The sequence below is a fragment of the Tachypleus tridentatus genome, chromosome 2 (genome assembly GCF_004210375.1).
Source record: "Tachypleus tridentatus isolate NWPU-2018 chromosome 2, ASM421037v1, whole genome shotgun sequence".
NCBI lineage: Eukaryota > Metazoa > Arthropoda > Merostomata > Xiphosura > Limulidae > Tachypleus > Tachypleus tridentatus.
In genome coordinates, this window is record NC_134826.1 from 141271222 (window position 1) to 141283684 (window position 12463).

The window sequence follows — 12463 nt, forward strand, 5'->3', positions numbered from 1 at the left end:
TATACCACTTATAGGATTAGAGTTCTTCTTACTTTCGCGAAATATGCCCCCCCCCGCTAGTGCAGCGGTAAGTCTATGGATTTGCAACGGTAAAATCAGGGGTTCGATTCCCCTCGGTGGGCTCAGCAGATAGCCTAATGTGGCTTTGCTATAAGAAAACACACATAATTTAAAGTAAAGAATGTTTTTAAAAAATGGCCCGGCATGGCCAAGCGTGTTAAGGCGTGCGACTCGTAATCTGAGGGTCGCGGGTTCGCATCCCCGTTGCACCAAACATGCTCGCCCTTTCAGCCGTGGGGGCGTTATAATGTGACGGTCAATCTCACTATTCGTTGGTAAAAGAGTAGCCCAAGAATTGGCGGTGGGTGGTGATGTCTAGCTGCCTTCCCTCTAGTGTTACACTGCTAAATTAGGGACGGTTAGCACAGATAGCCCTAGAGTAGCTTTGTGCGAAATTCCAAAACAAACTTTCGCAACATATGACAGATAATATTGCCAATAGACCACTTATGTTTCAAAAATACTCTAAAGAAATACACTTAATGTGACAGGTGTAATTTAATCTCAAACAGATATTAAGGTTATCAGAGACGTTTCTATTACGTGTTCTGAAGTTGAAGAGGGCGGCACTGCTTTGTAATAAAGTTTAAAACTATAACATCGAACCGCATTATGTTTGTTGTCTAGACCAGATATCGACAACGTAAAAAATGAGATTGATTGGAACTTCACATTTATCACGGATGTTCTGATATCTTGTTTTCTGAAGAAAGAAAAATAGTGACTATCAATATACTTTCCAGATTATTAATTTTGGGTTACGTATGTTTTCACTTTGGTTTGTGTTTTGGAGTACTGATAAAATCTGGTTGAGAAAGAACGACCATGTTTGGTGTGAAGGGTGTTAGAACTCGCGACCCTCAGATTACGAATCGAACGCCCTAACCATCTGGCTATGCCAGACTTAGAACGAAGAAGAACCATACAATAACAGTGTCTCCCAGGTTGTATTACGTATTTACAAATTATTTTGATTTTGTTTTTTGTTCAAAGGATACTGTACTAGACGGATAGCTTCGCAAATATAAACTAGTCGGGAAATTTAAGATGTGGGAAATATTCATATAGTATTTTTAGTCTAAAACAAGACACGAACGTAGCGTCCAGGCCAGTGACTTCAAAGTTTTGTCAAAGCGATTCCCCTTTAGAACTGGTCAACGTCAACCAGTGCTTACGGCCCGGCATGGCCAGATGGTTACGGCATTCGACCCCTAATTCGAGGATCGCGGGTTCGAATCCCCTTCGCACCAAACATGCTCGCCCTCTCAGCCGTAGGGGCGTTATAATGTGACGATCAATCCCATTATTCGTTGGTAAAAGAGTAGCCCAAGAGTTGGCGATGGGTGGTGATGACTAGTTGCCTTCCCTCTCGTCTTACACTGCTAAATTAGGGACGGCTCGCGCAGGTAGTCCTCGTGTAACTTTTGCACGAAATTCAAAAACAAAACAAACAAACTGTAGCCTTTCGCTTAACTTCAAACAAAACACAAATCTCTGTTTTTTTATGCTCTAATTGAAATCACACTTGTTCAGGGTTGAAGGTTCGGTTTAAAGGAGAGATATAAATAAAGATGTTTTATCTTAAGCCACTCTTTCAAAGCTTTTATTTACAACAAATCCTGTCAGTTTATAACAGAATCACGAACAGGCCCGTTTGATCCAAGTATATTTAATTTATTCATATTTTCTACGCATTATAGTTCAGTTTAGAGTACGGTTGGAGCAATGGATAAACAGTTTAGAGTACGGTTGGAGCAATGGATAAAATGCTCTTTGCAAGCAATACTTGCCTTCTTTGAAACCTGAGAGAAACGTTTTATGTCTTGGAAATGAATAGAGAACTCGCCATGGGCAGCGAATTGAAGAAGCATAAGTCCTCTGATAACTGCTACATTTCACTCTTATTTTATCCATGGCTGACAAATGAGTGAAGAAAGGTAAATAATCTGGAGTCCTAGCGGAGTTAGTTTTGTTCGGAAGAAGTTTGATTTTAAAAATACGCTGTATCTGTTGAAATCTGACTGGCAGCTCCCACAACCGTACGCTGCGCATTCCTCATTATGTTTACCTTCCTCTTATCTTGGAACGCCAAACATATTTCATTTCCTCTTTACAGACTTTGTAGGATCTCGTGTAGTGTTCGGTGAACCGGATATTTACAGAACGAAGACATGGACAAGAGAAGAAAGTTTCTTGGTGCATGTTTTTTTGTATTTGTGTTTGTTTGTTTTGTTTTTATTCAATCTGTAAGAAACTGGATATTAGACATGTTTCGGAGAATGGACATCTAAAGACTTCATGCCCGTCTAACTACAAGAGTATAGGAACCTGTGTATCACTGATATGTATTTATATATCGTTTGTGAGAATGTAGACGCGCCTAAAACACAGCAGTCGTTATGCGAGTACTACGTTCTCCAGGTGCGAGTCCACGTTCCTCAAATTGTTTGAAAACGTTGTACCTTAAGTTGTTCGTAAAAACCTAAACTTCCAACTGCACTTGACATGAATTTTTGTTGCTGTTTTTTTAACACAAAAACCTTTATGGTTAATTATATATAGCTCAGAGATGAAGAGTACTAGAACAGAATGAAACTATTGTATTTATTTTGTAACATATGAACTGTGGTTGTGTATGTGGATGAGATATTTTATTTTTTCTTCACCTGACACTCATCTGTCTATTTATCAATCAGTTTTCATCTCATTCCACTTACTTTTCTGTCTATATTAACTTAATATCCAGGAAGGTACATGAAAATATAGAAAGTTCGCTAAAAAAATTCATAGTTCAACGATTTAAAAAAAGAAAGTTTCCAACTCTCTATATATCCATGTCTCCATCTATCTATCTGACTCTCTGTGTATCCATGTCTCCATCTATCTGACTCTCTATGTATTTATGTCTCCATCTATCTATCTGACTCTCTATGTATCCATGTCTCCATCTATCTATCTGACTCTCTGTGTATCCATGTCTCCATCTATTTGTCTGACTCTCTGTGTATCCATGTCTCCATCTATCTATCTGACTCTCTGTGTATCCATGTCTCAATCTGTCTACCTGACACTCTATGTATCCATGTATCCATCTATTTGTCTGACTTCTAAGTATCCATATCTCCATCTATCTATCTGACTCTCTGTGTATCCATGTCTCCATCTATCTATCTGACTCTCTGTGTATCCATGTCTCAATCTGTCTACCTGACACTCTATGTATCCATGTATCCATCTATTTGTCTGACTTCTAAGTATCCATATCTCCATCTATCTATCTGACTCTCTGTGTATCCATGTATCCATCTATCTACCTGACTCTCTGTGTATCCATGTCTCCATCTATCTATCTGACACTCTATGTATCCGTGTCTCCATATATCTATCTGACTCTCAGTGTATCCATGTCTCCATCTATCTATCTGACACTCTATGTATCCATGTCTCCATCTATCTATCTAACTCTCTGTGTATCCATGTCTCCATCTATCTATCTGACACTCTATGTATCCATGTCTCCATCTATCTACCTGACTCTCTATGTATCCGTGTCTCCATCTATCTATCTGACACTCTATGTATTAATGTCTCCATCTATCTATCTGATTCTCTATGTATCCATGTCTCCATCTATCTATCTGACACTCTATGTATCCGTGTCTCCATCTATCTATCTGACACTCTATGTATCCATGTATCCATCTATCTATCTGACACTCTATGTATCCGTGTATCCATCTATCTATCTGACACTCTATGTATCCATGTCTCCATCTATCTATCTGACACTCTATGTATCCGTGTCTCCATCTATCTATCTGACACTCTATGTATCCATGTCTCCATCTATCTATCTGACACTCTATGTATCCATGTCTCCATCTATCTGTCTGACTCTCTGTGTATCCATGTCTCCATCTATCTATCTGACACTCTATGTATCCATGTCTCCATCTATCTATCTGACACTCTATGTATCTGTGTCTCCATCTATCTATCTGACACTCTATGTATCCATGTCTCCATCTATCTATCTGACACTCTATGTATCCATGTCTCCATCTATCTGTCTGACACTCTATGTATCCATGTCTTCATCTATCTGTCTGATTCTCTATGTATCCATGTATCCATCTATCTATCTGACACTCTATGTATCCATGTCTCCATCTATCTTTCTGACACTCTATGTATCCATGTCTCCATCTATCTTTCTGACTCTCTATGTATCCATGTCTCCATCTATCTATCTGACTCTCTATGTATCCGTGTCTCCATCTATCTATCTGACACTCTATGTATCCGTGTCTCCATCTATCTATCTGACACTCTATGTATCCGTGTCTCCATTTATCTATCTGATTCTCTATGTATCCGTGTCTCTATCTATCTATCTGACTCTTGATGTATTCATGTCTCCATCTATCTATCTGGCTTCTATATATTTTCGTGCAAGTTTACAACTTGACGTTCTGTCTGCCTCTTCTGTTCTCAAACCTGCTTGTTTAGTGTTTATATTTGTACATGTTCTACCTGAAATTCTAATCTATGCAACTCTATATATATTTATACACAGGTGTTTTTTTGTGGACAGTTAATGCAGTGATGCTATTGATTGGAAATCGCCCACGTGCTGCTAAATGTATTACTGACCAATCATAAAGTTTCAAACAAATATCTTAGTAGAAGATATATTGTTACATTTTATAAATTTGTTTCACAAACTTGGGAATAAGACGTTTTGGTAAGAAAATATTATTCAGCTTATTGGAAGCTATTTTTAGTCTTTCCTTATGCAGAGCCCTCTGTAGAGAGAAATAATAATAATAAACAAATCCTTCGATTCAAAAAATGCGAAAAACAAAGGTTGTTCACGTGCATCAGATATTTTTAGTGTTATATTGAAATGTATTTATTCAGATAACCCTTGTATATTCAATAAATGCAAGCGTTCTCGAGAAATGGTGTAATGTCCAAAACACAGTTAATGCTCTAACGACATAAGGCTACACTAATATTTTATATAGCAATTTCTGGTTTCCAGTAGTTATTGAATACTTCAAGTAAAAGAATCCGAACGATGTAGAGATACACGATGTTTTATGTTCTTACCAATACCTTCAGTAAATTGGCATTCTAGAATCCTAAATACCATAAAGCATTATGTTTTGTCAGTTTCCTCTGAGAGACGAGGTTAAAAATATCTTGACATTGGAATATGGTATGATAAGTATTTTCAAAGTTTTCCATAATTTTTGTAGTCTAATAAAGCTTTGAAGTTAGTTAGTTTTCTCTTCAACAGATTAACTGTCTTTTCAAACACAAATATTTCATTAATTTGCATCTCAGATTTCACTTTAAAACTAGTAATGTAAAACACGTGTAGGGAGAAAATAAATCGGTGAAATAGGCATGACAAGTAGGGAGAAAATAGAACTATTTGCGCGTGCTTTCACTACGTTCAACTAGTTCTGTTTTCTTTAATACATGAAACACTGTCACGAGAAATATGTTAAGATCAAAGTAGAAATACCGTATTATTATTTATGTATTGTGTTGCAAATATTTATATAAATCGGAGAGTACTCTATTACTCTCTGTGCAGGGATGGTAAGAACACCAGTAATAAAGAAATACAAAAGTCATCTTGATTTATTTCCCTCTACAGGGCATCAGAAGCCAAGTATGAAAATCTCCTTGGTACAGTCGCTCTATATTCGGCCTATATGCCGCTTTTCAGTTATCCAGAGCGTCCTAATGTCAAAATCAGCGAATAGCCAAAAACCAAAATTTTCTATTTTCGTTCATCATCAACTTTCATTAACAGGCCTCGCGCTTACCTAGTTGTAGGAGTAACTATCATTTTATCATCATTTAACAGGTTAAAACAGTGCTTACGACCTTTAACTTCCGATTTTAATATCATTTTATTTAAAATTTATAAAACTTTAGAATCCACTCTGTAACTCAGTAATACATGTTTACTAATGAACACATAGCAGATAAATGTCTCAAACTTACATTTATTCTCCAGTTAAAGTCAAGATAGCTTATCTGCTATCTAATCATTAGGTAGCCAAGTGACCTGTCCACCTCCATCCCTGTCTTGTTTGGTTCCTTTTATCAAGTTTTGTATCCAGTTCTATGTGACTGTTTTATTTAGTTATATTTCGTTCCTGATACTTGTGTACTATGGAACCAATATATCTAACTAACCTCTATTTGTATAAACAGAGTGAATACAAATAACATGAAAGATATTAATGTGGGGCAATATATTTAGGTGTAATATATATATATATCAAGTGTTCATTTTGTTAAATTATTGCTCAGGTAATTTTATCGATTATGACCGCTGGATGACTGTTCCTTCAACTCAGATATATAGTGCTAAGTTTTTCTAATCTTAGAAATACTACTCGTTGTTAAAGAGTTGTCATTACTCTAACGTATGGTAGAGTATTTTTTTTCGTTTCAGAGATTTCACGCACAGCTTTATATAATTTTCGACTCATAGAGTAGAAGCAATCTTTTTTTTTAAAGTTAACTACAAAACAATACCATCTGTTCCCTGCCTACCACGAGTATCGAAACCACAATTTTAACATTGTAATTCCCCACACATGCTGCTGTACCAGTGGGGGGGGAGCGATTAAAGGAATGGCGGATAGTTAGCGACACTTATCCATCAAACACTACAGTTGCTATTATCTGTTCGATTAGTGGGATTTGACTGTCACTCTTATGGAACAGTACCCACGGGCCTCAAAATGCGTGTCGTGATCATATTCTCAGTGCGGGCATTATGCCAGTTGGCCACGCCCATCTCTATCCATGTACTCACTGCGGGCATCTTGCCAGTTGGCCACGCCCGACATCTCTCCATGTACTCACTGCGGGCATCTTGCCAGTTGGCCACGCCCGACATCTATCCATGTACTCAGTTCGGGCATCTTGCCAGTAGGCCACGCCCGACATCTATCCATGCACTCAGTTCGGGCATCTTGCCAGTAGGCCACGCCCGACATCTATCCATGTACTCAGTACGGGCATCTTGCCAATGTTCGTCTAGTTAATCAACTTCCTTCTTTCATACTCCACCAGTGTTCGTCTAGTTAATCAACTTCCTTCTTTCATACTCCACCAGTGTTCGTCTAGTTAATCAACTTCCTTCTTTCATACTCCACCAGTGTTCGTCTAGTTAATCAACTTCCTTCTTTCACACTCCACCAGTGTTCGTCTAGTTAATCAACTTCCTTCTTGTTCGTCATTACTCAACTTCCTTCTTTCACACTCCACCAGTGTTCGTCTAGTTAATCAACTTCCTTCTTTCACACTCCACCAGTGTTCGTCTAGTTAATCAACTTCCTTCTTTCAGTGTTCGTCTAGTTAATCAATTTCCTTCTTTCAATCCACCAGTGTTCTCTAGTTAATCAACTTCCTTCTTTCACACTCCACCAGTGTTCGTCTAGTTAATCAACTTCCTTCTTTCACACTCCACCAGTGTTTGTCCAGTTAATCAACTTCCTTCTTTCATACTCCACCAGTGTTCGTCTAGTTAATCAACTTCCTTCTTTCATACTCCACCAGTGTTCGTCTAGTTAATCAACTTCCTTCTTTCATACTCCACCAGTGTTCGTCTAGTTAATCAATTTCCTTTTTCACACTCCACCAGTGTTCGTCTAGTTAATCAACTTCCTTCTTTCACACTCCACCAGTGTTCGTCTAGTTGATCAACTTCCTTCTTTCACACTCCACCAGTGTTCGTCTAGTTAATCAATTTCCTTTTTTCACACTCCACCAGTGTTCGTCTAGTTAATCAACTTCCTTCTTTCACACTCCACCAGTGTTCGTCTAGTTAATCAAATTCCTTCTTTCATACTCCACCAGTGTTTGTCCAGTTAATCAACTTCCTTCTTTCACACTCCACCAATGTTCGTCTAATTAATCAAATTCCTTCTTTCATACTCCACCAATGTTCGTCTAGTTAATCTCTATATTTTGGAACTGAGCAAAACATGACATCAAACTGTAAAATTTCTATTCAATGCATGTTAGAGTAAAGGTGTAATAAAACCTTGACCTTTTGGTTTGTGAAATAGGAATTATAATAAGGATGGTTAATAGTTTTGCTACCAAGGGATATATATATATATATATATATATATATCATGTCTAGAGCAGTGCCTTGGGCACATACATAACCTTTGTATTTGATTAGAGCAGTGCCTTGGGCACTTTTATAACCTGTGTTTTTGACTATGGGAGTGCCTTAGGCACGTATATAACCTTTTTGTTTGATTATAGCAGTGCCTTAGGCACATATATAACCTTTGTGTTTACAATGTTATATCACTAACAAGAAAGTTATTTTCCTTGGAATTTCTCATGGTTACAAATTTCGGGTTTTAGATAACAAAAGAAATTTAAAAAACATGTTTTTTGTTTTTTATTGTGTGTCAAAAAATGAATTTGGCGCTGGTAGAGTTGGTTATCTACAAACTTATTAGCTAGTTTTTATTAGGCACAAAACTACACAACATGTGTGTGGTGTTTTTTATAGCAAAACTACATCGGGCTATCTTTTTGTCCACCAAGAAGAATCGAACTCCTGATTTTATAGGGGGGGAAAGCTACACAATGTTTTGCACTCCACGGGTATCGAAACATAATTTTTAGCGTCGTAAACCCGCGGTGGAAAAATTAATTAAAAACAAAATCATCAAGTTTACGAAGACATTATAATTTGTAAGTTATAGTTTCGTAGGAGACTTAAAGGCAGACACGAGAATGAATTTTTATTTCAAAAAATATATTTGACACAGATATGCTTAATGACTTATCGTTCGTAAAATTTCATATATAACATGATATAGTAGTAAAGTTCTAAATGTTTATAACACTTTCACAAAATACAATATTTGAATATTCACATAATTGTATCAATCTTGGTAGAAAACGTGGTTTCCTTTTAAACTCTAGAATAAACAAATTTTGCCATTTTTGTAGTTTCATATTTTAATCAGCTCTGAAGACAAAATCGGTCTGTTTTCAGTTTTAGCTTTGAAATAACTCCGATGATAGAAGTCATTTTCTTTCTATATTTTTTTTTATATTGTACGTATTACAATGAACAATGGTCAAACAAAATAAATGGCTTATCTGATACCACGGCTTACAACGGCTTATGTTATAATTCATGGCCAGGTGGGGTAAGTCGTTCGATTCGTAATCTGAGGATCGCGGGTTCTAATCCCGTCGCACCAAACATGCTCGCCCTTTCAGCCGTGGAGGTGTTATACTGTGACGGTCAATCCCGTTATTCATTGGTAAAAGAGTAGCCCAAGAGTTGGCAGTGGGTGGTGATGACTTACACTGCTAAATTATGGACGGCTAGCGCAGATAGTCCTTGTGTAACTTTGTGCGAAATTCAAAACGAAACAAACAAACGAACAAAAATGTTATAATTCATTATTCGTTATGTAACACGAAACGTCTAAATACTATACTATACGTATAAATACTATACTAAATGCAAAAACTGATCAAGATATTTTTCAATGTCTTCTAGAACAAAGAGGTATGTCTGCGTTTCCGAAACTGTGAGCCAATGACATCATGAATGTGAGGCAAATTAGAAGAAAGCGTCTCACTCGTTCAGAACAAACTTACGACCTCAGTTATGGTTGGGGATCACTGATACGGGAGTCCTTGCTACAAACAACCTGGCCTATCTCTATTAGCATAGAATCAGAAGACGACGACTTCGAGTTGTTTAATGTCAAAAAGTGAGTCATTTTTAACTTGTTTTTTTGTCTACTTTTACTTTAAAAAACAACTTTAATTCGATATAATTCAACGTCTTATATTTGACAGTACTAAAACTAAACATTAAAAATAATCTTTGCTACTCTAAACGCAGCTTTTAGCCTTAAAACTATTTGTCTTCGGATTGGTTACTCTTCTATTACGCAATAAGTTGATTGGTTAACCGTTTCTTGATGATTTACCTAAGTTCTTGTAACGCGTAAAGTTGCTCCTAAAACACTGGGTTCACCGAGTTCGGAGATCATGTCTTGTTGTTTTTATATAGAAATAAATCCATTATTAAATTAATGTGTTTAATACGTAATAAAACGTAGAGGGAAAATACTTAAAACTCATTTGTCACATCTATACGTTTAAACATTATTGGAAAATACATATTTGCTCTGAAGTGTAATAATTTCGGATAGATTTAGTTTTCTTACTTTAATTAAAGAGTCGAAGTATCCAGACACGCACAATAACTGTCAAAATTCGTGAATATTATATTTTGTATTTCTCCAGGTGAATTATTTATGTTACGCCCTCTGTTCAGTTCTGAACGGAGGCGTTTCTACGCCGTGGTGGTTATAACACGCTCGAGTAATAGTTATAGAACAATAACCATAACATCGAGCGTTCCGAAGTTGCATTATGTTCCCTCTTGTAGTTGTATACTTATGGCCTCGCACATTCACTCGGGATCTATCATATCCAAACGACATCACTCTGTGAACAGAGTTGAATTACATACACAGAGCGCATCACACGGTTTAAATTAAACCAATTAATCACACACAAGTAAGCCCAACGAAAATAACACTGTAGACATTACGTCACAGCCAGTAAAGCACGCATTTATTTGATGAAAAATATGATAGATATTTTACGATTTGTGCTATTTCATCTTATCAACGGTCCCTTAAAACTGGTGCTAAGAACGAACATTTTGTGTGTCACGACATCGTCACTGATGTGGTTGGTCTAAACATTCCAGCAAATTAATATTATGCTGTCATAATAAATCGTATTATTTAGTTAACGTCCTAGACTGTACCGCTAGAGAAACAGAGTTCATCTGTCATAACGAATTGTACTCTTACTCAAGTTTTCAGAGACATATGTTTGATGTTTAACAAAGTGGATTTGTAGAAAACAGAAACGAATGTCTGTTAAAGCGCCGTGCGCTGTGTTTTGTTTCACTCAAGTTTTATGTTTTTACTGACAAATCTCTATGCTTCTGTTTACATGTATGTTATTGTTTGTTTTTGAAATTAGCGCAAAGCTAATATGTTAATTAAAAAACTATTATACATAGTTATATTAGTTATTATTATTAGTTATTATACATAGTTATATTAGTTATTATTATTAGTTATTATACATAGTTATATTAGTTATTATATATAGTTATATTAATTATTATTATTAGTTATTATATATAGTTATATTAGTTATTATTATTAGTTATTATATATAGTTATATTAGTTATTATTATTAATTATTATACATAGTTATATTAGTTATTATTATTAGTTATTATACATAGTTATATTAGTTATTATTATTAGTTATTATACATAGTTATATTAGTTATTATATATAGTTATATTAATTATTATTATTAGTTATTATACATAGTTATATTAATTATTATTATTAGTTATTATTATTAGTTATATCAGTTATTATTATTAATCATTATACATAGTTATATTAGTTATTATTATTGGTTATATCAGTTATTATTATTAATTATTATACATAGTTATATTAGTTATTATTATTAATTATTATACATGGTTATATTAGTTATTATATATAGTTATATTAATTATTATTATTAGTTATTATATATAGTTATATTTATTATTTATTATTATTATATATATAGTTATATTAATTATTATTATTAGTTATTATATATAGTTATATTAGTTATTATTATTAGTTATTATACATAGTTATATTAGTTATTATTATTAGTTATTATACATAGTTATATTAGTTATTATTATTGGTTATTATACATAGTTATATTAGTTATTATACATAGTTATATTAGTTATTATACATAGTTATATTAGTTATTATTATTAGTTATTATATATAGTTATATTAGTTATTATTATTGGTTATTATACATAGTTATATTAGTTATTATTATTAGTTATTATACATAGTTATATTAGTTATTATATATAGTTATATTAATTATTATTATTGGTTATTATACATAGTTATATTAATTATTATTATTAGTTATTATTATTAGTTATTATTATTAGTTATATCAGTTATTATTATTAATCATTATACATAGTTATATTAGTTATTATATATAGTTATATTAGTTATTATATATAGTTATATTAGTTATTATACATAGTTATTATATATAGTTATATTAGTTATTATTATTGGTTATTATACATAGTTATATCAGTTATTATTATTAATTATTATACATAGTTATATTAGTTATTATTATTAGTTATTATACATAGTTATATTAGTTATTATTATTAGTTATTATACATAGTTATATTAGTTATTATATATAGTTATATTAATTATTATTATTATTAGTTATTATAT

General features: G+C 34.0%; 1 protein-coding gene across 1 annotated transcript in view; it reads left to right on the plus strand.

The window, feature by feature from the left end:
• Positions 1–12463, plus strand: part of LOC143245256 (GTPase-activating Rap/Ran-GAP domain-like protein 3) — a 661441-nt gene that overhangs the window by 46099 nt on the left and 602879 nt on the right. Inside the window, exon 2 of the mRNA XM_076491412.1 lies at positions 9632–9848. Coding sequence (XP_076347527.1) covers positions 9679–9848 — 170 coding nt within the window. The 5' untranslated portion in view covers positions 9632–9678. The remainder of the gene's footprint in view (positions 1–9631; positions 9849–12463) is intronic.